At 41.2% G+C, this 24,315-nt stretch overlaps 18 protein-coding genes across 18 annotated transcripts; 6 read left to right on the top strand and 12 right to left on the bottom strand.

Moving 5' to 3' along the window:
- Positions 1-722: 722 nt before the first annotated feature.
- Positions 723-3,437, bottom strand: NEHOM01_0613 (uncharacterized protein; the record flags this gene model as incomplete). Its single annotated transcript, XM_051489491.1, has 1 exon — positions 723-3,437. One exon carries the CDS (start codon positions 3,435-3,437, stop codon positions 723-725), a length of 2,715 nt encoding a protein of 904 aa, XP_051345451.1.
- A 551-nt stretch (positions 3,438-3,988) lies between these two features.
- On the bottom strand, positions 3,989-4,672 carry NEHOM01_0612 (uncharacterized protein; the record flags this gene model as incomplete). Its single annotated transcript, XM_051489490.1, has 1 exon — positions 3,989-4,672. The coding sequence occupies one exon, from the start codon at positions 4,670-4,672 to the stop codon at positions 3,989-3,991; it is 684 nt and encodes a 227-aa protein (XP_051345450.1).
- Positions 4,673-4,689: 17 nt separating this feature from the next.
- Positions 4,690-5,085, top strand: NEHOM01_0611 (uncharacterized protein; the record flags this gene model as incomplete). Its single annotated transcript, XM_051489489.1, has 1 exon — positions 4,690-5,085. The coding sequence occupies one exon, from the start codon at positions 4,690-4,692 to the stop codon at positions 5,083-5,085; it is 396 nt and encodes a 131-aa protein (XP_051345449.1).
- A 781-nt stretch (positions 5,086-5,866) lies between these two features.
- Positions 5,867-7,138, bottom strand: NEHOM01_0610 (26S proteasome regulatory subunit T5; the record flags this gene model as incomplete). Its single annotated transcript, XM_051489488.1, has 1 exon — positions 5,867-7,138. One exon carries the CDS (start codon positions 7,136-7,138, stop codon positions 5,867-5,869), a length of 1,272 nt encoding a protein of 423 aa, XP_051345448.1.
- A 233-nt stretch (positions 7,139-7,371) lies between these two features.
- On the top strand, positions 7,372-10,467 carry NEHOM01_0609 (ATP-dependent RNA helicase DOB1; the record flags this gene model as incomplete). The annotated part of the gene is made up of 1 exon (XM_051489487.1): positions 7,372-10,467. One exon carries the CDS (start codon positions 7,372-7,374, stop codon positions 10,465-10,467), a length of 3,096 nt encoding a protein of 1,031 aa, XP_051345447.1.
- Positions 10,468-11,071: 604 nt separating this feature from the next.
- NEHOM01_0608 (uncharacterized protein) lies at positions 11,072-11,923 on the top strand (the record flags this gene model as incomplete). Its single annotated transcript, XM_051489486.1, has 1 exon — positions 11,072-11,923. One exon carries the CDS (start codon positions 11,072-11,074, stop codon positions 11,921-11,923), a length of 852 nt encoding a protein of 283 aa, XP_051345446.1.
- A 377-nt stretch (positions 11,924-12,300) lies between these two features.
- Positions 12,301-12,525, bottom strand: NEHOM01_0560 (uncharacterized protein; the record flags this gene model as incomplete). Its single annotated transcript, XM_051489438.1, has 1 exon — positions 12,301-12,525. One exon carries the CDS (start codon positions 12,523-12,525, stop codon positions 12,301-12,303), a length of 225 nt encoding a protein of 74 aa, XP_051345398.1.
- NEHOM01_0607 (uncharacterized protein) lies at positions 12,525-13,736 on the bottom strand (the record flags this gene model as incomplete). Its single annotated transcript, XM_051489485.1, has 1 exon — positions 12,525-13,736. The coding sequence occupies one exon, from the start codon at positions 13,734-13,736 to the stop codon at positions 12,525-12,527; it is 1,212 nt and encodes a 403-aa protein (XP_051345445.1).
- Positions 13,737-14,238: 502 nt separating this feature from the next.
- On the bottom strand, positions 14,239-15,018 carry NEHOM01_0606 (uncharacterized protein; the record flags this gene model as incomplete). Its single annotated transcript, XM_051489484.1, has 1 exon — positions 14,239-15,018. The coding sequence occupies one exon, from the start codon at positions 15,016-15,018 to the stop codon at positions 14,239-14,241; it is 780 nt and encodes a 259-aa protein (XP_051345444.1).
- A 67-nt stretch (positions 15,019-15,085) lies between these two features.
- Positions 15,086-15,784, top strand: NEHOM01_0605 (diacylglycerol diphosphate phosphatase / phosphatidate phosphatase; the record flags this gene model as incomplete). Its single annotated transcript, XM_051489483.1, has 1 exon — positions 15,086-15,784. The coding sequence occupies one exon, from the start codon at positions 15,086-15,088 to the stop codon at positions 15,782-15,784; it is 699 nt and encodes a 232-aa protein (XP_051345443.1).
- A 797-nt stretch (positions 15,785-16,581) lies between these two features.
- NEHOM01_0604 (deoxyribonuclease IV) lies at positions 16,582-17,550 on the bottom strand (the record flags this gene model as incomplete). Its single annotated transcript, XM_051489482.1, has 1 exon — positions 16,582-17,550. One exon carries the CDS (start codon positions 17,548-17,550, stop codon positions 16,582-16,584), a length of 969 nt encoding a protein of 322 aa, XP_051345442.1.
- A 26-nt stretch (positions 17,551-17,576) lies between these two features.
- Positions 17,577-18,539, top strand: NEHOM01_0603 (uncharacterized protein; the record flags this gene model as incomplete). Its single annotated transcript, XM_051489481.1, has 1 exon — positions 17,577-18,539. One exon carries the CDS (start codon positions 17,577-17,579, stop codon positions 18,537-18,539), a length of 963 nt encoding a protein of 320 aa, XP_051345441.1.
- A 236-nt stretch (positions 18,540-18,775) lies between these two features.
- NEHOM01_0602 (uncharacterized protein) lies at positions 18,776-20,023 on the bottom strand (the record flags this gene model as incomplete). Its single annotated transcript, XM_051489480.1, has 1 exon — positions 18,776-20,023. The coding sequence occupies one exon, from the start codon at positions 20,021-20,023 to the stop codon at positions 18,776-18,778; it is 1,248 nt and encodes a 415-aa protein (XP_051345440.1).
- A 766-nt stretch (positions 20,024-20,789) lies between these two features.
- NEHOM01_0601 (uncharacterized protein) lies at positions 20,790-21,632 on the bottom strand (the record flags this gene model as incomplete). The annotated part of the gene is made up of 1 exon (XM_051489479.1): positions 20,790-21,632. One exon carries the CDS (start codon positions 21,630-21,632, stop codon positions 20,790-20,792), a length of 843 nt encoding a protein of 280 aa, XP_051345439.1.
- Positions 21,633-21,655: 23 nt separating this feature from the next.
- Positions 21,656-22,360, bottom strand: NEHOM01_0600 (uncharacterized protein; the record flags this gene model as incomplete). The annotated part of the gene is made up of 1 exon (XM_051489478.1): positions 21,656-22,360. The coding sequence occupies one exon, from the start codon at positions 22,358-22,360 to the stop codon at positions 21,656-21,658; it is 705 nt and encodes a 234-aa protein (XP_051345438.1).
- Positions 22,361-22,950: 590 nt separating this feature from the next.
- On the bottom strand, positions 22,951-23,262 carry NEHOM01_0599 (uncharacterized protein; the record flags this gene model as incomplete). Its single annotated transcript, XM_051489477.1, has 1 exon — positions 22,951-23,262. One exon carries the CDS (start codon positions 23,260-23,262, stop codon positions 22,951-22,953), a length of 312 nt encoding a protein of 103 aa, XP_051345437.1.
- A 30-nt stretch (positions 23,263-23,292) lies between these two features.
- NEHOM01_0598 (uncharacterized protein) lies at positions 23,293-23,868 on the top strand (the record flags this gene model as incomplete). Its single annotated transcript, XM_051489476.1, has 1 exon — positions 23,293-23,868. One exon carries the CDS (start codon positions 23,293-23,295, stop codon positions 23,866-23,868), a length of 576 nt encoding a protein of 191 aa, XP_051345436.1.
- A 154-nt stretch (positions 23,869-24,022) lies between these two features.
- NEHOM01_0564 (uncharacterized protein) lies at positions 24,023-24,229 on the bottom strand (the record flags this gene model as incomplete). Its single annotated transcript, XM_051489442.1, has 1 exon — positions 24,023-24,229. The coding sequence occupies one exon, from the start codon at positions 24,227-24,229 to the stop codon at positions 24,023-24,025; it is 207 nt and encodes a 68-aa protein (XP_051345402.1).
- Positions 24,230-24,315: the final 86 nt, after the last annotated feature.

Here is a 24,315-nt window from a genome sequence, read left to right as displayed (position 1 = left end):
TTATCTAGTTAGTTGATATGGTTTTTAATTGGTTTATATCTTATCTAGTTGTTATTTGTTATTTTACCTTATTTATTGATCAGTTATTTAGTATCAAGTTGGTATTAGGTTGGTATTAGGTTAGTATTAGGTTAGTATTAAGTTTGTAATCTCAACTCAACTCATCTTAACCACATCCTAACTTAACTCAACTTAACTCAATACTCAACTCAACCACATCTCAACTTAACTCAATACTCAACTCAACCACATCTCAACTTAACTCAATACTCAACTCAACCACATCTCAACTTAACTCAATCTACACATGTGCGGCCATATGCTCGGGTAAGCACCGGATCCCGTTCGATCTCCGAAGTTAAGCCCGTGACAGCCTTGATAGTACTGCGATGGGTGACCGCGTGGGAACACAAGGTGCTGCACTTTTTGTCCTTCTCTCCGACTCCCCAACTCTACCTCCTATTCTAATATTAACTCAATCTTAAACTCAACTCTATTTATTTATGGAACAATCAATGTTTGGATTTTTTTGTATATTCAGTATTTCACAACTTTTCCTTTTTGGGTAATTATGAACTTAGATAGGATTGAAGGTCTGTTTATCATACGGGAGATTGGACAGCAAATCAGAATGTTGAGTTGGTTTCTATAAACGTAGATATAGACCTGAGCTTTATAGATTAGCCGTTTAAAGAAGTATCTGTACTGTTAAAGCCTTTTATTTAGGATGTCTCAGCTGCAGCCTGCTTTTTCTGATAATAGAAGTATCCACCGACTCCTAGACCACCCAACACTGCCAATACAATGATTGCGATGAGCCAGCCGTGCTCTGAGAAGAAGCCCTTTTCTGTGGTAGCGGCAGTCTCGGTAGGCAGAGTAGCAGCTTCTTCTTCCTCGTCTGAGGGTTTGTTGATTTGGGGTGGTTTGGTTATGGCAGCCTCGGCCTTATCCAATAGATCTTCTTGATGCTTGATCGGTTCGGGATACTTGGGGTCAAAGGCATGTAACATAGCCTCGGTCTGATAGAAGATTGAGTTAACCCCACTAACAAACTTGGTAAGATCTGCTTGAATAACATTGTTAGCGTCTACAACATTCCTGGCAGTCGTGTCAATAGTAGTGCTAGGATTGGTTGTCTGATGCTCTGCAAGTATTGTGCCAACAGCCGCTTTCTTGTCACCTTCCTCAAGCCATGAGGTCAAAGTAATAAATGACGTGTCAAGATTTTTGATTGCAGAGATAGCCTCAACAAAGTTAGTTCTCTCAATTTTCTTGTTAGTAGCCGCAACACAGTCATCCATGAATTTAGACAAGCTTGCAATAGACTTATCACTATCTCCAGCGAAGTATTTAGCACAGACATGTGCACTAGCAACAGCATGGAGGTCAGCGAGGCCACTACCGAAGAAGGCTTTGGAGTCGGGAGAGCAAATGGTTTCTGGTAGGCCTTTAATAGACTTGATGTATTCCTCAACAACATTGTTAACTACGGTTAAAACCTTCACAGTCTTAGGCTCTTGGAATAAGAAGTCTGGTTTGGATACATAAGTAACTAGGGCACCTTTCTCTAACTCTTTATCACGTAGAGATAAACTCTGGATAGTATTGGCTGCTTCGTGGGTGTAACTGAATTCCGGCACGGCGATCTTCTTTGTTCTTCGGATGTAACCGACTTTGGACCAGAGTAGGAAGGAAATGTACATACCAGATCTGTCCTTGCAGATAGCGTCAATATCAATATACGCTGCGTTTTTATACTCACTAGACATAAAGAGCACTGTAGATAAGTTCTGTAACAAACTCCCAATCTTATCTAAACGATGGGCAATTTGTTGTAGAGTATCCTTCTCGTTATCAAGTAAGCCTCGACATAGATTGGCCGACCAAGTTATATCAGCAAACACTGAAGCAATGTGGGTTGACAATCGTCCCATGACAGACCGAAGGTACAGACCAACGCGTCGAATCATGTTCATAACCGCGTTGCCACCCCACTCACCTTCATTGGCGTTTGGATCAGCAAACCAGGCGTGTACTTCCCGGCCAGTGCATAGATTGGGGCTGGTCAAGTCGATGGTCGCTTTAGTGTTACCCGGCAGTTGCTTGGTCGCTTCTAAAGTTTCTTTGATCATACCAGTATCGGGATTCGCTGAAAGAGCGCTCATGGCTGCTTTTACTAACGAAGTGTGAACGGTTTCAAGAGTCTTCAAACGTTGTGACCAACTCGCAGTTAACCACGCCTTCATTTTAAGTGAATTGCCAGATGTTCTGATCTTTTCTTGGATCAAGCTATAGAAGGATGTGATTTCAGATCCAACTTTTGTATACTCTGCGTTGTTGGTTGGTGTGTGTACAATAGCTAAGGCTTGGTAGTTGATGGCTGGAATGTAGTAAGAGATAGATTTGGTGTAGAGTCGGTTGATTTCTTTCTGACCGGCCGCAAACTCTTTGGCGTCGCCAGTATCAGCTTCGGTCTTCTGACGCTGGTAGATTTCAGTGGAATCTAAGTTAGCAAAGAAGTTAATCAGCAGATGGTAGGTTTTTCCGAGTTCGTACTGAATCTTTCCGGGTGTTATAGTGTTTGGAGTTAAGTAGTATTGGTGCAGAACATGGTACCTCTTTCCCAAAAGAGTCGCTTTGGTAATGTCAGCAATGATCTTTTTCTTATCATTTGCTGTTGTTTTTTCCTTAACGGCATTCAAAACCACAGACTTCTGACGAAGAAGCTTATCAACAGGCTGCTCTTTTTCATAGAATGTGTTACATTGGTGGATGATTGTATCAAACATATCCTTCTTAACTCTATCATCTTCATGAATTTCGGCCTCTCCAGCACGTTGGGCCTTGTCAAGCCCGAAAAGCTTCTTGAAGGCGCTTTTGCTTTGGAGTTCGGGTTTGATCTTTTCCCAGGTGCTCTTTTGAGCATCAGCACACTCCTTCAGTTTATCGAAACCAGAACCCAAGGTCTCCAAATGAGTGCTCCAATCCAGGTGGGCCCTAGAAATGTTCTCATTTGCGCTCTTAAGCTGGTCGCCAAAGTTCTTGCGCTTAGCCTCTTCTATCTTCTTTCCTTCTTCACTACCAAGGAAATCGGTGGCTGTCTTGCTGAGCTCGAGAGCTTGATCAACAACGTCCTTATCAATTGTCAAAGAGGGTCCCGGGGCTTTGTTCATGAACATCCGTTTCGTTTTACTGAGCATGAGGTTCAGTTCTTGATCTTTAGTAGCAGGCGCATCAGTTGCCTCGGGTGCAGCCGGTGTCTCTGTCGCAGTGGTTTCTGTAGTTGGAGTGGTTGTTGTATCTGGCGTCTTCCCAACACTTGATGTCGCACCCGGCTGTTGTGCCGTAGGAGTGACAGTTGCGTCTGCAGAAGCCCAGACATAGCCAAGATAGACTACCGCTTGTAAGAGCGGCACTAACTTCATTGATCTTCCCATAATGAATTGATTTCATCTATATTTATACTTTTAACCCCATGATTTACTCCTGTAGATTGCTTAACGGTCCACATAAATGACTTTATTATGTATTGTCCACTGATTGTTACCTATCAACAACCAATATTTTTGATTTTTAATCAAAACCGTTTGATTGGTTTTTACTGATCCGTTTAATTGCCAATAATAGCATCACAAATCAGCTAACCCAACTACAAACCAATCAATCAATCACCAAATATGATAGGTCATCAATTATCACGTACTACATCCACATACTACATCCACATACTACATCCACGTACTAATCCATTAAGTCAGCCCCAATAAAGATCTCTAAGCCACCAACAAATAATACTTTGACACCCCACTCAATCCAGACAAGAGTATATAGATAAGAAATAAAGTTAGATAAACGACCACTAATCCAAATCATTAAATCACTCACCCACAGTTTAATCAAAATATCATACTAAAATCAAAATCAAAATCAACTCAACTCAACCCAATATCATACTAAACCCAACTCAATACTAAACTCAATACAATATCTATTTAATCTGCGAAATGAGCTTCTTCTTAATACTCCCTTGACTCACAAAGACTTTACTCCCTTCTTCTCCCCCAACCTGCTGCTTAAAAGCTTCCTGAGCTGTACCCATCTCGGACATAGTCAAAGAAAACTCAAAGTTCCGCGGACTACTCCCTGGACTCTCTCGACCACGCACAATTAAAGTCATCCGCCCATCATCTTCAATCCTTAACTTACCCCTTATCTGAGTCTGATTATCTTCTGGTAAGATAGCTGGCATTTGCAAAAGATATCTTGATTCATTTTCAAACTCCTCTCTACTAGTTGTATCACTATAGATCGAACTTTTCTTCTCTAAATTCAAGCCAGTAATCGGTCCTTCCCCTAGTTTAGCTAAATCTTCAGCAAAAACATCATCACCCGCCACTGATCGAAATAAAAAAGGTTCTTCTTTTGAATTTCCTAATAAGGAAACACTTGAACTACTTATTTTTGATTTTAAATCTTTAACTGGTATCTTAATTCGCTCATTTTTAACCTCTTTACTCTCTTTTTCCATCTGAAACAGTCCAATTGGCCCATCTCCAATCTCCAGACTTTCTGATTTTACCGACTTTTCCTTAAGACTTCCATCTGGACCCCCAACCGGTATCTTTGGAACAAAAACAAGCTTTCGCTTCCCACCTAGAGTTCTTTTATCCATCGCCTGTAAAACTTTTTATGGTCTATTCACTTACAGTCGCCGTTGCCGATATTTCAGTTGAAGAATCAATCAAACGAGAGAAAGTCTTTCAATCGGCAGTTAATTCAGTTTTACCAATACTAACTAAGCATTCAAGCCTTCACATTCCTTTAGTAATGCTGCCTGGGAAGCGAGTTAAGTCCAAGAAAGAGATGCGCGAGATAGAGGATCCCAAAGTAGAGGCCAGAAAGCCACAAAGAGTTGCACGGCCGAAGAAGGAAGATGTCCGTAAAAAAGCGCAAGTAGAAGAGAAGGTCAAACAACTCATGGCCACTGCTAAATCTAATCCAGAAGGACAAGCACCCCGGCCTGGTAAGAAGGTCATGAAGAAGAAGTTCAGATTAGGAAAGAGTAAACGCCAGAAGAGAAATTAACTGAATTAAGTATTGGGTTGAGTTGAGTTAGATTGAGTTAGATTGAGTTAAGTTAGATTGAGTTAAGTTGAGATAAGAAGATAACAATAAATTGATTTGAGTTTAAGTTAAGTTAAGTTATTATACCAACCTAATACCAACCTAATCCTAACTAAATACATCCTCTATTAAAGATAGTACTTGAAATAACTTGAGATAAGTGTGGGTACCATTTATTAAATAAATACGGTTGAGTTGGAATAAGATGACGTCATAATAAGTTAGTTTAGTTTGGGTTCAATTTATTGATTATGTATTAAGTTGAGTTGGTATTGTGTTGTGTTGTGTTAGTATTAGATATCTACTTGTGTTGGTATAGTATTGATAATGGGTGGAACTTTGATACTAGTACAAGAAACACAAATAAGTAGAAGAAGCACAAATAAGTAGAAGAAGCACAAATGGCTTGCGTTAATAATAAACTTACTGCTATCTTATTGGACTAGTTAAGATTTCAAGATCATTTAATTGGCTGGTAAGGTAGTCAATATCTAACTTGTTTACTGCAAATTCGAATAAGACATCTACTACTACTACTAACCCAATAAATACCAATACGAATACTACAAATACGAATACAAATACTACTACTACAAAGACCACTAATAAACCAAACCCAACTTAACTTAAACTAAACCCAACTCAAACTTAACTTAAACTTAACTTAAACCAAACCCAAACTAAACTCAACTTAATTCAAGTAAACTATTTAGAAGATAGTCAATCACGATTTATTGCTGGCTTATGAGAAGTAGTGCAGATTAGTCTTTTTAGTAGACAGAATCTCCTGAACACCATCAATCATATCATTTTGCGTGATTACATCCCGGCCTGCTCGTAAAGCTATCATACCAGCTTCCACACAAACGGCCTTACACTGCGCCCCATTAAATCCTTCTGTTGAACGTGCTAACTCTTCATGGTTCACGGCTGGATCCATCGCCATCTTCCGTGAATGGATTTGCAGAATACGCTTCCGTCCTTCCTTATTCGGCAATGGAAACTCAATCTTACGATCAAACCGACCCGAACGTAACAAAGCCGGATCAAGAATATCAACCCGATTAGTAGCTGCAATCACCTTAACATTAGCCGCATCTGAAAATCCGTCCAACTGATTAAGTAACTCCAACATAGTCCTTTGCACTTCCCGATCCCCAATACTATCTGAATCACTCCGTTTTGTCCCAATCGCATCTATTTCATCAATAAAAATGATAGTAGGAGCCTTAGCTATCGCTAAAGCAAATGCATCTCGTACTAACTTAGCCCCATCACCAATGTACATCTGCACGAGTTGAGGACCAGCTAGTTTCAAGAATGTCGCTCCAGTCTTAGCCGCACAAGCTCGAGCCATCAAAGTCTTACCCGTTCCCGGTGGACCGTACATCAGCACACCTTTTGGCGGCTTAATATTCAGTCTTTTGAACTTCTCCGGATGAGTAATAGATAAGATAATACCTTCATGTAATTCTTCCATTTGCTTTTCTAAACCACCAATATCTTCATACGAATCTTTTGGTTTCTCATCTAACTCCATAGCCTTAACCCGAACATCATAATCCGTTTCCAACTTTTCAAAGACTATGTTCGTCTCCTTATGTAAGGCTACTAAATCACCCGGTTGTAACTCTTCGGCCGGAATTAGTCCAACAAAGGGTAAAAAAGTCGTAATCCGATTAGAAGTCTTCACTACTGCACACAAACCTTGTTTAGAAGTAGTTTCATCTACATTAGCACCAGATTGAGGTTCAGCCGATTCTAAATCAAGAATTTCAACTACATTTCCTACCAAAAAGGGTAATTGCTTATTCAACTCAATCTTTTGCATGTTTTCATGAACACGTTCTTTCTTCATTTCACAATCATACGTCATCGCTGAGATATGACTTTTAAGCATACGAACCTCATTTTCAATCAGTTTAGTACGGACTCTAATTTGGGCTGGAGTATCATTAAAGATATCCTTATTGGTTTCGGCGAGATTCTTAAGTATTTGTTCAGTCTCTGGCATAAAAACAAATGGAGATGGGCTATTTATGAAAGAAATCCATAGATTGGAATTGGAATTGGAATTGGACTTGGTGGGACATCTTTAAGAAGGTCTAGGTGGGCTGGCTGGAATTGGTTGAATGGGTGGTCAGATGGCCGAGTGGTCTAAGGCGCCAGATTAAGGCTCTGGTCTCTTCGGAGGCGCGGGTTCGAATCCCGCTCTGGCCATTCTTTTGCGGGTTTTTTTGATAGCCCATGCAAATCTCGGATTTAGTGCCCAATTTAGCCAATAACTCTAGTGTAAGCGATAGTGCTAGTAATGTTGTAGGTAGTGATAATAGTAGTAATCTTGTAGGTGGTGATAGTAATAGTGGTAGTAGTGATAACAAAATCAAAAGTAATAGTGATAACAAAATCAATACTGGTCCAAATGATAATCTTAATGTACTTGATGAACTAGGAGAGTTTTTAGATGATGCGGAAGAGATAGATAGTTTTGTGGAGACTGCTGATAAGAATGCAGTTCGTCATTTCTGTATTGCCCCACGGGCTTTTCCCTACTTGGGCTTAGCTAGTAGTACGATGGAGATACGATGTACTTATCCTTTTCAACTGGATAGATTTCAAGAACTGGCTTTACAGTGTTTAGAACGTGATGAGAGTGTTCTAGTAAGTGCTCATACTAGTGCAGGTAAGACTTTGATTGCTGAGTATGCCATCCATCTTTCTATTCTGCGCAAGCAACGGGTGATTTACACTTCGCCAATTAAAGCACTGAGTAATCAGAAGTACCGTGAACTGAATGAGAAGTTTGGTGATGTAGGTCTAATGACTGGTGACGTCACTTTAAATCCAGATAGTACGTGTATTGTAATGACAACTGAGATCTTAAGGAATATGATTTATCGAGGGACTGAAATCTTAAGAGAGACCCATTTTGTGGTCTTTGATGAAGTACATTATATGCGCGATCGAGAAAGAGGTGTAGTTTGGGAGGAAAGTATTATTTTACTGCCATCTTCTATTCGGTTTATCTTTCTGAGTGCTACTATTCCTAATGCTGCTGAGTTTGCGCGTTGGATAGTGAGTATTCATAAGCAGCCTTGTCATGTTATTTATACTGAGAAAAGACCTACTCCCTTGGAGCATTATATTTACAGTAATCAGCCGGGCCGGAAAGTAAGTGTGCGATCGGGACAGAGTTTAGTAGGAGTTAGTGATAAGGTATTTTTAGTAGTAGATAAGGATGGTGTTTTTCAAAATCACAATTTTATGCGGATTCCTAAAGATCAAAATGGAGATACGCGTAAGAACAATCGAAGTAATTACAATAGACGTCGGGAGAGTATTAATGTAGTGGAGATAATCAATATTTTACAGGCTACTAAGAACTTACCAACTATTGTCTTCTCTTTCCGTCGTAAGGAGTGTGAGAGTTATGCCATTGCGGCTAAAGAGGAGTTTGATTTCAATACGTCGGAAGAGAAAGAGTTGATTGAAACGATCTTTAGTAATGCTTTGAATAGTTTAAGAGAAGAAGATAGGAAGTTAGAACAAATTACTGGTTTAAAATCAATGTTACATCGTGGGATTGGTGTCCATCATTCTGGACTTCTACCGATTGTTAAGGAAATCATTGAGATTCTCTTCCAGGAAAACTTGTTGAAAGTTCTCTTTGCCACTGAGACTTTCTCAATTGGTTTGAACATGCCGGCTAAATCGGTGGTCTTTACGAGTATTAAGAAGTTTGATGGAGTAAGTACGCGGTTTGTAACGAGTGGTGAGTATATTCAGATGAGTGGACGTGCTGGTCGACGAGGTACAGATAAGATTGGGAATGTTATTTTGGCTTTAGAATCTGGGACTTCAGTGAGTGAACAGGAGATTAAGAAGGTTTTACATGGTCCTTCTAATCCCTTAGATAGTGCTTTTAGGTTATCTTATAATACTATACTTAATATTCTACGTCTAGATGGAATGGATGAAGAGTATATTATTAAGCACTCTTTCTTGCAGTTTAGACAAGAGATTGCTGGTAAGACTTTGTTCTTGGAAGTGGTGGCTTTAAGTAAGGGTTTAAGTGAGATAACTGAGCAATATACGGCCAGGTTAGCTAAGTTAGAAGGGAGTAAGGAAATAATGAGATTCTTCCGTTTAAAGCTGGCCTTAAGTAAGGCGGCTAGTTTACTGTTCCCGGAGGGAGTACTGAGTACGCACTTGGCCCCGGGTCGGGTAGTGATGATCCGGCGAAACGTCCCGAAAGAGGAGACGTTTGGGAGTTGTAAGGTGAGTTATCCCGATTTAATGGCTGAGATAAAGGAAGAACCGGCGGTTGTTTTTGTTTTTAAAAACAATCAGTTACAAGTGATTGGTGAAAGTGGCCGAATTGAGGAAGTACTTTTAAGTGCTGTAGTTAAGTTATCTAAGAAATCAGTGCCTATTGATCGACATACTTCGGTAGCTAAAGTAGTTAAGACGTACTTTGATGAGCGCAAGAAAAGGAAGATGTCAGAGACATTACCGGACTTGCAAGTATCACCAAGTGAATGGTGTACGCCTAAGGACTTTGGTCTACCCGATGAAATAGATAAGAATTTGCAAGCAATGAGTGCCCAATGTGAAGTCTTAAGGCAAGAGTTTATTATGAACCGATCCAAAGCGACTAGAGCCGAGATAAAGTTACTAGCCCGGGAGTATGCATTGAGTGAAACTTTACAAAGAACAGTTCAAGAGTTGAAAGTCCAAGTGCAAAAGACTCGACTGGTTATGATTGATGAGTATAATAACAAGCGTAAGATCTTACAAGCACTTTCCTATGTGGTAGATCGGAATGTTTTAATCAAAGGTAAAGTAGCGAGTGAGATAAGTAGTGGAGATGAGTTACTTTTAACTGAAATGTTATTTAACAATGAGTTTAGTAAGTTATCAGCCGGTCGGATTTGTTCTTTACTGAGCTGTGTTGTCTTTGATGAGAAATCGGATGATTTTACTCTATCTACTGAAAGTCAAGCGGCCTATACTATCTTAAAAACAACAGTTGATCGTTTAGTAGGTGAATTCCAAAGAATTGATCCACAATTCGTGGCTAAGGAGTACATTGAGAAGTTTTGTCCTAAACTGATGGATGTAGTCTATCGCTGGACAGAAGGGTACAGTTTTGCGGAAATCTGTAGCACAACTGATGTCTTTGAAGGCAGTGTGATTAGGTGCTTCCGCCGCTTGGAAGAAGTACTTAAGGAAATGTGTCGGGCTTCCAAACTCATTGGCAATGTCGAAATGGAGAACAAGTTCTCAGCTGCTATTTCTCTAGTTAAAAGAGATATTGTTTTCGCCAACTCTCTTTATCTCTAATGAGCTTATTATTTCATAAATAGTCTATTTATTGAGCTAGTTTATTGATCCGATATGTCCAGTTTAGTTTAGTTTAATATCCAATTGCTAGTCCCTCATTTGAGTTAAGTAGTGAGTTAGGTTAAGTTAGTATTGAGTTAGGTGTAGTGTAGTAATATTCTAGCTGGGTTAGTCCAATACTTAACTTAACTCAATACTCAACTCAACTCAACCCAATACTCAACTTAACCCAACTCAATACTAACCCAACCCAATCCAACTCAATACTCAGCTCAACCCAACCCAACCCAATACTCAACTTAACCCAACCCAACTTAACCCAACCCAATACTTAACTCAACCCAATACTTAACTCAATAATGATCCTATTGGTATAGTACATTGGTGTGAATATTTAGTTTGTTTTGAAATTGAATGATAAGTTGTTTTACTTTGGTTATTGAGTTGGGTTTGTATTGAGTTAGACAGATGGTTTAAGCTTATTGGTTACTTGTTATTTTGCTTGGTGAGACTATTGCTATCTTCTCAAACCAGATCTGTCTTAGAGTTGTCCCGGCCTAGACCAACTCAGTATTAGTACTAGTACTGTGCTGTTTATTATTTTATGGACGCAAGAATAGCTGACAAGGCTGGTAATAAGACTTGTGTGGTTTGTGAAGGTAAAAATCCTACTTGGGGTTGCTTTCCTTTTGGTGTTCTCTGTTGCACTCAATGTTCTGGGGCTTTTAGAGAGCTTGGTACGTCTGTATGCTCAGTTAGATCTCTATTACTTGATGCAGTTTCGGAAGAATATCTAGTTCCTTTTCGCCAAGCTAGTAATGCGACTTTTTTAGAGTGGTACTTAGCTAAAACAACTGATCCCTTAACGCCTGAGTATTTTAAGAGTGCTGAAGCCCAGCAGTACGTGCAGTTATTAAAGTCGGGTCAACTGCCACTTAAAAGGCACCAACCGACTCGATCTAAGCCAGTAGTTGTACTTCCGCCTACAAGTAGAGGACCTAAGAGTAAGTTACAATTAGTTGCTGATTCAGATTCAGAATCTCAATCGGCTTCTAATGACTCAGAAGATTCAACTGAGTTTAAAGAGGTTAAAACATCTTCCAGGTCTTCTAAAGCCTTAAAACCTATTGAAACAGAAGCACCTCAACCTAAAAAGGCCGTTAGAAGAGTACCAGGTACTATTTCTGTTGGTTCAGAAGGAAGTATGCGTCTAGGTATGTTTAAGAACATTCAAAAGGAAGGAGAGAAATCACCGTACAGTCCCAATAGTCTAGGAGGTGCTATGAAAAGCAGTAGTTACACCGAGTCAACTCCAAAAGCAGAGATTGTTCGAGGGGTCAATTATATCGGTAGTGCAGATATTCCCCAAGATACAATCACTGATAAGCTTAAAAAGCAGTTTGAGAAAAGTAAGAAGACACTTCTTAACACTCTTAAGAAGAACCCTAAACCCTAGTTAAATAAAACCATTATCATGTCCAGTTGTTTTGGGTTAGTTTGGGTTAGTATTTAGTTAATGTTGAGTTGAGTTAGGTTGATATTGAGTTGAGTTATGTTAATGTTCAGATGGGTTAAGTTGAGTATTGAGTTGAGTTGAGTTAATGTTAAGTTAAGTTGTGTTAACATATCTAAATCAAAACTAACTCAATATCAACATAACTCAATACTCAACATAACTCAACACTAACCTAACACAATATCAACATAACACTAACCTAACACAATATCAACACCTATCTATGTCAAAATCAAATACACCATATTCCTTTTATTTATCATCATACTCACTAGATACTCAACTAGCTACTAACTAGCTACTAACTAGATACTCACCTAGTTATCTTGATTGCACCCCATATTCTTTAGTATTCTTTCTCTAAGTTGTTCGTATTCTTTCATAAGACTATCTGGAGTCTCTTCTTCATGTGTTTCTTTGCGGATACTTTTGAGAAGAGTTGAGATACTTTCAGAATTCTTCTTTCTGGCATAGCTAACTTCCATTACACGTCTTAGAACCTTTGCGATCTCTTCTTCGTAGGCCCGCTTCTTCTCTTCCATTAAATTTTTGGGGTTCGCTTGCCGTTTAGGCCGTAGCCTCTTGACTCGTTAACAAATACAATGAATAAAGATGTAAATGCAGCACAGGCACTAATTAGGACCGTATAGTACTCAGAGATAGTGTAGCCTGGATCGGTTAGGCGGCTAAGTAGAGGGGGACAGATTGTATAGGCTAAGTTGATTCCACAAGATAAAAGGGAAAGACCGACGGCTAAGTTGTTGGGTGAAATAAGTAGGGGAATACAAGGCCAGCAGCAAGCCAGTAGACCGTTGGATATACCTATTAGTAGGGATGGGAGATAAGATAGTTTGATTGAGCTTAGAATAAGGGCATGGCCGAGGGAGAGTAGTAAAGAGCCTAAAGTTACACAGGATAGTCGGTGGCCGTACTTATCGGTTAGAATACTAATTACGACAGTAGAGACTAAGGATACGCCTTCTTGGATAGCTAGAATGCGACTGGTGGTTTCGTAGGATACGCTGAGACGTTGTTGTAAAATGGCGGAGGAGGCGCCGGAAAAGGGTGAAACGGCACAGGCGACTAAGAGAGTTACTGAGAGCATGTGTGGAAGTAAGAAGTGATTTTCTTGGTTGGTTGTTTGGTTGTTCAGTACTACGTCTCCTGGCTGCCATTCGCGATCAATAAGGTAGCAGAGGAAGCCGCAGACTAGGATAAGGCCGAATCCAATTCCGGCGCATAAAGGAATGCCTTGCGTAACCAGTCGGCCTAGTAGTAAGTAAGCTGTAATTGAGCCCATTCGGGCAATAGCTAGGCTAACCCCAAATACACGGCCGTACTCATGGCTGTGAAAGAGGGAAGAGAGCATTTTGTTCTGGGCAACACTGAAGCTCTCGCCACCAAGACCAATAACAAAACGACCTGCTACTATTACGGCAAAGAGTTCAGAGTAACATCCACCCCAAACTAAGCCTTGGCCCAAGACGATCAGTAAAAAGGTATAGAGCATTGTCTTACTAGTGGACAGCTTAAGCGAAGTACTAGTGATTAAAGGCAGCAGTAAGTTAGGCAGGGCGTATGCCGAGTACAGTAATGAATGCGAAGCCGCATAGTCTTCACCAAAGGTCTTTTTCAGCTCGGGAAACATCGGGGACGGACTATCATACACAAAGAAGAATCCATAAAGAGCTGCTGATGACAGCAGAAAGAGTTTAACCCTAGACTGAGCATTCCCATCCTCAGCATACTTCATTGGTTCTGAAACCACCTCAATCCCATACTAATACCACACACCTTCCCGGCAGTATTACAATGGGTTGTTTGGGATGACCAACCCTTCCATGATTGGTTCAGCCCGTATTACCACAATATATTCAACCCAATACTAGCACAACCATTGGCCAACTCTCAAACTTCACCTACCAATAAGATCACCATCTGCCTCTATCGCCACTCTCTAATCCCCAACCAATCACCAATTCCAACCGCCTCTTCCTCGTAATCAATAAATCGAACCAATCCCAATCCCAACCCAATAGGCAATACTAACCAGCACCACCTCAAAACTACAACTACTGCCACATTATAATAAATCCCGACCATTCGACAGTATACATACATAACTACCACTACCCCACCATAACATCACCATAATACCATCCTAATATCACCCTAACACTAACTTAACACCAACTCAATACTAACATAACACCAACTCAATACCAAGCCTTACTTCTTTATTACATCTGCCTCCTTCATAGTGACCAGCTGGGCCGTCTTGACCGCTCTATAGCATCCTTAATTCGCCGCGGTTGAACATCTAACATCCCTTTGGCTTCCCTCAGCATGGTCATAAAGGACCCGTCACCCGATCGGCCATTAACTATCTCGCTGACGTTCTCTTCAATATACTGAGCTAGCTCGGTGGGTCGACTTGATCCATACTCTGCATCTAATAAGATTGCCTCAGCCGCAAACGCACACAGGGCATTGCCCACTCCTAAATAGTCCGTTTTAATCACTTGCAATGGTAGCAAGTAATTCGTACTAAATGCCATTTCCATGAGCACCTTCCGCTCCATAGCAATAAACTCCTCTTTAGTATACGCACCATCACATAGACCTACAAACACACTAGCCCGACACCTCTTTGTATCTGCTACTTTCTGTCCAATATACAAACAAACAATACCCAGTAACTGAAACGTCCGTCGACTCAAGAGACTTTTCATGGCATACCCATCCACTAAACGCACACCAATTTGAAAGGCTGAACTACTTAATAAACAGTCGGTCTTCACTTCGTACATCCATTCCACTAACGTACTTCTCATTTCTAAACTCACCTCACCTGTATACTGTTGTTTCAGCTCGCCACGACCCCAAAGTCGGCCGTCCATGTGCCTGTAAAAGGTATCCAAATACTCCCAATACGGCCTTAATATTTCCCTTCTTAGAGCTTGGGCTTCACGCTTAATTGTGATCTTAATGTTTGTGTTTTTGATGTTTGTAATATCTTGGAGTGCTCTTTGCATCATTCTCTCATTTTATGAGTATTTATGTCTGAGATAGTTTTGGCGGCATTAAAATTTCCCCCTACTAATGTTATCAGATACATACGAGAAGTCACTACTAGAAAGATATACGCTTTGTATTAGTTCAGTTGTGTTGCTAGCAGCTGGATTGTGCTTTAATATCTGGGAACCATTGCAGTTTTGGGGTCCGGAGAGTCTTATGCCCGGTAGAATGTATGCCCATCATGAAACCGTTCGTTTTTCAGTTGTGTTGTTCGGGGCTTTACTCATACCATTTGTTATTTGTTGGATTAAGCGGGTAACAAAACAACGTGAGAAGCCTCTAGATACGCTTTTGGTCTCAGTTTTTGCCATTGCTTTGACTAACTTCATAGTTTGCACGTTGAAGTTTGCGATTGGTAAACAGCGGCCAGACTATGCCGATCGAGTGAGTCAATTTACATCGGGTAAGCAGTTTTTGGAAGCAACCCGGTCGTTCCCTTCTGGACATAGTGCGGTGGCCTTTGCCTGTGCGGTCTTGGTTGCCTATTCAGTTTGGATCGTCATGCATAAGTACAAGCACACGGCGCGTCATTGGCAATTGACCATTTTTGGGATAGTGACTCCTTTCCTTTTGGCTAGTTTTGTGGCGCTAAGTCGTATATACGATGGACGTCATGACGTAGTTGATGTAAGTGCTGGTGTTTTCATTGCTATCATTGTCTGTGTACTAACCGTCAACTATTTGGGCGACCGACAGGACATGTATCACAAGTGGGTCATATAGCAAATATGGGCAGTTGCCCTGTTTGTTGGAGTGGCAACTGTCCTATTGGGCGCTTTTATGACGGGTTACTACCTGCAAAGCACACCTGCGGTAGGTAACAGTGTTGGATCGGTCATTGAATCAGCCGTAAGGTCAACCGTACGATCAATCGTTGGAGGTGGTTAAGCCATGTAAAGGACGGCTAATGCATACAGACGACGTCACTAATCGTGATCATTAAAGATAGAGCTTTAAGTTCGAAATGTTTTGGTATTTACTTAGTCTTTAGTTAGTTGTTTGATAGCTGGGCTGACAGTTAGTTGGCCGATATTTGATGGTTGGGGCAGTACTCAACCCCCATACCAGACGATAGTGAGTTGCCATGGCAGCCTAATTGCAGTGATTGTTTGGGAATGTCATGGTTTGTTTGGGAATTGTTTGGATATTGTTTGGGAATTGTTTGGGAATTGTTTGGATATTGTTTGGGAATTGTTTGGGAATGTCATGAATTGTTTGAGTATTGTTTGTTGTTACTACTTTGTCCTTTTGGGGTTATAGTTAGTTTGGAATTATTTCCTTTTATGGCAACAAAAAACAACAATGACAAAACAAAAAGAGTTGAATGTTTGATTGATTGTGTGTTTTGTTTGGTTTTTAGATTAGTTTTTAGTTGTTTGTTTGTGTTTGTGTTTAATTGAATTATTTCCTTTTATGGTAATAAAAAGAAACAATCGCTAAACAATAATAATCGGATGTTTAGATTAGTGGCTAATTAAGCATTTGTTTTGGGGTTTAGTTGAATTTAAATCACTTAATATTTATTGGACTTGTGAGATAGTGGTATTGGATTGGTCTGCGTCTTTCTTTTTGATGAGGTCATAGAGTAGTGCGATTTCTTTGGCATAGATACTGGGATCGGGTGTTTCAAGAATAAGCGGGATATCAGAAAACATGGATGAATTCATGATGAAAGAGAAAGCCTCGAGGCCAATTAGGCCTTTGCCAAGGGACTCATGGCGATCACGACGACTGCCAAGTGGCTGTTTGCTATCATTGAGATGGACTCCTTTGAGGTAAGACAGGCCAACAACTGTATCAAACTCCTTCATGATTTTGGCAAAGGAGGTAGAAGTACGGATGTCATACCCAGCTCCAAAAAGATGGCACGTGTCTAGACAAACACCGACTCGGGATTTATCAGTTACACCTTCGATCATCATCGCGATTTCTTGAAACGTCACTCCAAGCACTTTGCCTTGGCCGGCCATGTTTTCAATGACGGCACAAACTCCAGTTGTTTCCTGGAGAGCGCGGTTGATCCGGCTAGAAATAAGCTGGCAGGCCTCAGCGACTGGCAACCCGCCTACATTACTGCCTGGATGAAAGTTCAGATTAGGAATGCCCAATTGTTCGCATCGTTTCATGTCGTCCACAAACATCTGATAGGCTCTTTCTCCTTTTTCTGGATCGGGCTGGGCTAAGTTGATAAGATAGGAAGCATGGGGTAGATAGTACTCTTTTATATCGCTGGAACTCTCTCTAAAGGCTTTAATAGTAGCTGGAGTGTACGGCGTGCTTTTAAATGTGCGCTGGTTCTTTAAGAACATAGCTGCAGCTTTACCTCCAATTCGCTCAACTTCATTAACAACAAGATCAATCCCATTTTGGATTGATAAGTGAGCACCAACATATTTGCACCCGCCATCTGAGCACTCTCTATCTACCTCGGCGGCTTCACTATTGGCTTGATTCTCTTTGCGCTTTATATACGCGGTTAGTTTGGCCATTCAAAGCCATGTCATGACAAATAAATATGAAGAGATTCCTAGAGCGAGTTCAAGTCATTAGCAGCGACATAGATAGGCAAAAAGAGGCCGTAGATAAGATAGACCAACTTACTCGACGAGTAAGTGGGGCTACCAACGAAAAAGAATCAAAAGAACTGATTGATAATCTTCAAAATCTTCGAGAGGACTTCTTAGAAGATATGGGCGAGGTCAAAGAACAAATATCAGCCATTCAAAAACAAGCCAAAGACCCTAACATTTCTTCTCACGAAAGACACATCAGGCAACAGCACACTAACTCGCTAATCGAAAGAACCAAGAAGTTAATTGAAACCTTCAGCACGGCCCAAACAGAATTCGGCCACGAAGAAAGAAGCCGAATCAAGTCCCAGTACATCATTGCTCGGCCAGCTGCCACCAAAGAAGAAATAGATGCCGTTGCTTACGGCGAAGAAGAAAAGGCCTCCTTCTCTATTACCGATAGCAAGCATGCTGAAACCAAGCATCGCAAACAGTCTCTCCAGAAGATCTTCCAAGGCATTCAAGAGCTATCACAAATGACAGATCAACTGAACCTTTTAGTTGATACCACCGAAAAGGATGTTGATAAAGTTGCAGTCGCCACTACTGTCGCCGAAACCAAAGCCAAAAAGGCCGATAAAGATCTCAAAAAAGCCCTCACATACCAACGACTAGCTCGGTTTGCCAAGCTCATGGTACTGTCTCTAGTCATAATTCTAATCATTGGATTCATTATTGCCATGATTGGTGGTGTTCTCTTCCTAATCATTATGACCGCCAGAAACATGTCATCATCCAATCCATCTCCACCAACCGACGGTTCATCATCTACACCCACCACCCCCACCAACAGTATCACCGACTCTCTCCCTTCACTCCCTTCTCTGCCCTCCTTTCCTTCCCTATCACCAAACTCGCCGGCTGATACTCCTCCCTCAACCGACCCAAATCCACCAACCACCACCTAATCCAACACTAACCCATCACTCCATATTATTACCATATACGCCAAACCACATCCATACTTCAACTCCCATCCCATCCCAATACCAACTAAACACTAACTAATTACAAATTCCAAGCTAGCCTTCCAATGCCCATCTTATCTCATGTCAACTTAACCAAACTCCCAACCCAACTTAACCAAACTCCCAACCCAATACTAACCCAACTCAATCCCAACTCAATAGCACACTAATAGCATTTATTCCGGTGACTCCGAAATGAAAAGAGTCCTGCTGCAGGTATGGCTGGAGTAAATCTCCTTAGTTGCTTGGTGCAAACTGTATAGATCGGCCTTCAACCCTAAAATATCTCCCTCCACAATCAAATACTTGAAATCCAACGACTTAATAGAAAACAGCCTAGTATCAGAAATTGGAGCTCTCTTACTCGTCCCAACCAGTTTGGTATACATCACTAATGTGTTCTCAATCTTCTTGATGTTCTTCTGCAGATCTTCAAAGAGGAAGAACAATCGTTTGATTGAAACGTCCCCTTTATTAGTCAGCAATGACTTCTCCATATTAACAATATTCTTAGCCTCTTTACCCACTTTCCAATTTAAGTTGTCTATCTCCCCCATAATACTCGTATGCTCCATCAAACACTTATCAATTGCTTTCCGCCGCAGAGAAATCGATCGCTCATGGTGAAGAATCTGTGTCTCCAAATTATAAGTCTGATAAGCCACAATACTATCATGAAAAGTTGTCCCAACTCCTAAATCCACCTCCAAAGTCCGCAAAAGCACACCTCCTTCCGCCAAAGCCATCTCCAACATTTCCAAGATCTTCGTCTGGTCACTAATTGTCCCAGCAACATTCCGATAAGAGAGCAAGTACTCCGCCAAACTAAAGTAAGAGTGCGAATAAAGCGACTTCAATAAGGCCAGCCGATCAAAAGGCAGCCATTTCTGTTCCAACTCTTTCTTACTCCGTGCTACCTTTTCACATAAAGTCAAGGCCGAATAAAGATTCCCTTCAATCTTCCCTATCTTCATCATCAAGTCGACCGATAAGACATTCCGAGCCACCGACAAAACCGAAAACGCCGTATTGTACAACGTATTATGCATCTTCACAAACTCAGCATACCGCCGCGCCAAAACCGACTCCTCCACCATCGCTATCTTCTGAGCAATCGATGCCCCCAAAGACCGAATATGCTCCTTAATCAGCTCAGTTATCTTCTGCAACGCCCGCACCACCGGCATAATCTTCTCCTGCTCCACATAAGCCTGCTCCGGCTCATAAATACCTTCCGCCGCCAAATAAGTCGCTATCTTACTCTCCTCCTCCTGAAACCGATTCCAAAGATCATCAAGTGCCTCAATAGTTGTTTTGATGGGAGCATGTTCCTCCACCAAACCACTTCTCTGCACATACGAAATGAACACCGGATAAACCACTACCTTCGACTCTTCCAAAACCTCAGATGGATTCAAAAACATGCTTCTAACCCAAACCACCCATTATATGCCCAACCCAACCATCAAAAAGATATACCAATAGAAAGCTAAATACTTGACGTCTCCACCACCAATCTATCTTTTTGATTTTTAACAACTATTAACTAACATCTATTTAACAAATAAAGATAAGCCATTTTGCTTTATTATGATCAAAAACCAACCAAAAGCCATGACTTCCCTCTTAGAACGAAGTCAGACTAAAACCCAAACTCAATAACAAATCCAGTTCAAATCCAACTAAATCAAGTCTCCTAATGACTCGCATGAATCTTGCCAATACTAAGCACGTACTCCCGTACTTCTTCTCCTTCGCCCACTAAGGCCCGCAAAACTCCACCTTCCCTATTACCACGCACCGACTCAGCAAAGTATTTCAATACTTCTTGCTGACCCATCTTCCGCACCGTAATAAGCACCTCCTCCACTCCTTCAACTTCATCTTTCAGTCCATACTTACCCAAAAAGATACACCGCCGCCCAATCACCCGGCCAATTCCTTCCGTAACTACTTCAACTTTCACTACTTCATTAGTCTCTTCATGAGTATTCTCACTATCTCCACTAATTTTATCACCTTCACTACTACTAATCTTATCTTTTTCTTGTTTCTTATCTAAGCCAGTAAGTATCGCCTCCAGTTCTTCACTAGTCTTATCTCCTTCTCCTTCTCCATTCCCACTAGTCTTATCTCCTCCTAAGTTGTGATTTTCCTTGATCTTATCAGTTTCAGAGACTTGTATCTTCTTCACTTGTAAATCATTCTCTTCTTCACCCGCCTTCCTCTTACTCTTCCNCCATTCTCTTCTTCTTCACTCTCTTCTTCACTCTCCTCCTCAGCACTCTCCTCTTCAGTAACCCAAGTACAACCACTTAATTCCTCCTCTTCTAACTCATCACCACGTAAGATCAAAAGGTCTACTGCATTAGGACCAGCCACTCCAAAGACAATCTCTTCACCAGCTGCTATCTCTAAATCCAAAACCTCAGTCTCACTCCGACCTGGAATAAATGTCACTAAAGGTACATCCCTCTCCTCTCCCTGCATAAACAGAACTGTCCTTCCTAGCTCAACTCCACCCTGCAACTCACCCTCTTCCACCCGAACAGCCGCATTAACTACCCGTAAACTTACCTCCTCCTGAACACTCACTCGTTGTCCACCACGAACTGTCACTGACATATACCCACTACTTACTTCCCGAAGACCATTTAAACCCGACTTACTACTTACTTCACTTACTTCACTTACTTCTCCCTCTTCAAAATCACTATCTCTATCTCCACCATCTAAATCACTATCACTCAACTCATAAAACAATAAATCAAGATCTGAACTCCCTAAACTACTCAACTGAATACTAGTACCAGCCTTTAATGGTAAATTAAGCACTTTACTCTCACAAGTATTAACAAGTAAAGTACAAACATTAATCTCTGGCTGATTATCTACTTGCATTAAAAGACTAACACGTTCAGTTTTAGCACTAATTATTGGAGTTAAACTAACTGATTTTAAAATTGTATCTCTTTCAATACTTTCTTGTGTATAGATATGTTGGGGCCTAATAGTCAGACTGTGGAATACCATGGCTAATAAAATATTTTATTCCTCTAATTAAGATAGTTACTTGGATCAAAATGTAGGCTGTTAGCTAGGGAGTAGAAACTGCAGTAGGAGGAGTTTGAGGGGGGGTTATTGCTTGGTTTAGGTTTCTTTTTAACATTACCTGATTCGTTTGAATTCTCTTCACCTAAAATAAGCTTATCAAGGGATTGGAGATCTTCTTCTTTGAAGGCGGGTAAGTCTTCTAGGAAGGGACGGGAGGGGAGGGCGGCGCATTCATAATCTTGATTAAATCCTGGATAGTTTAGTAAGAAACATTCGTAGTCTTCTTTTGTTTTCTCTGATAGTTCTTGGGGGGGTTTAGCGTAGAGGGAAGGGGTTATTTCAATTTCGGCGCGAGTGGGGGGTGGGGAAAGGTCTTTGGGGGAGGCTTGGCGTTCGTTTTTGACTTTGGCTCGTTTGTTTTGGAACCAGACCTGGACTGAACGTGGGGTCATGCCTAGTTTATCGGCGAGGGCTTTACGGAGGGCGGCATCCGGTTTAATGTTAGTGGCAAAAGTCTTCTCCAGGACTTCAAGTTGTTCTTTGCTAGTGCGCTTACGTGGCTTGACATGGAAGGGATTGTAGTAAGTATTCTTGAATTCACCTTGAGGAGTCTTATGGAAACTATCGAAGTAAGAATCTGGGCTGGTAACCATCACACGCCTCCTCTTTGGCCTATTTATATTTAAGTTTTGCTTGTCGGGACTCATATTACTGTTATTGGACATATGACTTTAATATACCTATTGGAGCGTATGTCACTTGCGAATGAGCTTTTTTGGAAAGGGTAAGAGGGTGGTCGAATTGGGTATATTTCCTTATTTGGGAGTCGGAAAGGCGGGAAGAATCTAAAAAAGGAAGTTGAAGTTTGGAGGAAAAATTATTACCATAAAGGGTAAAATATGACGTCATCAAGGGGTGAGAATTGAGTGGGATAGGAGATGGTAATGTATTAGATGAGATATAAGTTAGTATATAGTATTGAATTAAATAGATAAGTTATGTATTAAGATAAGTTATGTCCTATTGGGTTGTGTTTAATATTATATTGTCTGAGTTGTATTGAGTTGAGTTAGTATTTAGTTGGTATTGAGTTGAGTTGAGTATGTAATTAGTTGGTGAGTTAGTGTGTTAGTGGTAAATTAGGATGGTAATTGGATGGTATGGATTGGATGGTGATGGATGGTGATGGGTTGTGTGGTGTGGATTGGATTGGATTGGATGACGTGGAGATGACGTGGAGTCGGGGAGGGGTTAGTGTAGGGCTGGAATGGTTAGTGGAATGGTTTGTTGGACTGGTCTAAAAGGGAGAGTTGAGGAGGAAGAGGAGAAGGGGGCGATGGATGGATGATTCGGGGCGGGTGAGAAGAGTTTGGGTTAGTGTACGGGTGAGACGGGCGTGCCATTGGAGACGGGTGGTGGAAAGATTGAAAGGATTGGTGGGTTTGGTGGCGGCTAGGTCGAGTGCTGTAAAAAGTGGGAGGAGAAGAGTTTCTCGGGATAGATCTTGTGGGTGCTGTGGATTGGTTAGAAGAATTTCGGTAATGCGCTGTAGGATAGTGACGTAGTTGGGGGTTTCCATGTAAATTTCTGATGTTTGAGGCTGAAACATGGTATATAGTGGGAAAGAGTGGGTGTATGTATGATGGAGAGGGAAAGAGTGGGTGAAAAGGGAGATATAGGCCGGTTGATCCTGCGTGGACATGAAGTTGAGCCTTTTACTCAGCGACCTTTTGCTGAGTTAGTGCAGGAAGCGGTGGCTAAAAGAGTGGCGCATGTGGTGGGCCGGGTAGAAACAAAAGAAGGAGGGAGAATGGCAGTGTATGATGCACGGCACTTGTGCAAGTTTATGTTTGAACTAGTGATATCTAAGGAAGGACGGAAAGTGCGTGTGAAAAACTCAACGAACCCACTGGATGACCGGCAGATTAAAGGAGTGACTTTTTACCGGGTAGGTGAGGATATGGTTGGTGAGTCAATTGGTACACAGAAAGAGTTCTTGGAGTCTAGTAAGTTTAGATCGAAGATCTTTAACCGAAATGATCCTTTTGACGCGCTGTCTATTAACTTTGTCTTCAAAGATGGCGTGTCAAGTAAGATCAAAAAGAAGACAGTGATTCCGGTGCTAGTAAGTGTTTTGGTGCTACTACTGATTCTGATGGCTTGTTCCGTGAATGTACTGCGCAGTAGCCGTCTTAAAGGCCATTTGGGCGAATAAATAGATCTTTATTACTAGTGCGTTGTGTATTGATTGGGGTGGTGTGCTGAGTTGTGTAGAGTGTTGATTTGGGTGGTGTGCTGCGTTTGTAGAGTGTTGATTTGGGAGGGGTACTATGTTTGTGGAGTATTGGGTTGTGTGACGAAGTGGGCTGTTATGGATGGGTGATGATGGGTGTGAGAATCTTGGGAAGACGAATGGTATTGATGTTTGTGGCGGGGATGAGAGTGGTAGTGGCATTGTGAAGGAGAAGTTTGAGGTCGGCGCGTTGGGAGACTTCTAGAAGGATTCCTTTGACTAATGCCCCGTCTTTGGTTTCGACGGAGACTTCTAGACTTATGGCCTCGTAAAGAACATCCATCTTTGCAATGGTGATTGGTGGGATAAAAAGAAGAGCTCGGATTGTATTGCCTGGTGTTTGGGTTGGATTAGAGTGGATTAGATTGG

Source organism: Nematocida homosporus (genome assembly GCF_024244095.1).
Source record: "Nematocida homosporus strain JUm1504 chromosome Unknown 4463, whole genome shotgun sequence".
Classification (NCBI taxonomy): Eukaryota; Fungi; Microsporidia; genus Nematocida; species Nematocida homosporus.
The sequence above is the reverse complement of the archived record's forward strand: the minus strand, read 5'-3'. Positions and strand labels throughout refer to the sequence as shown.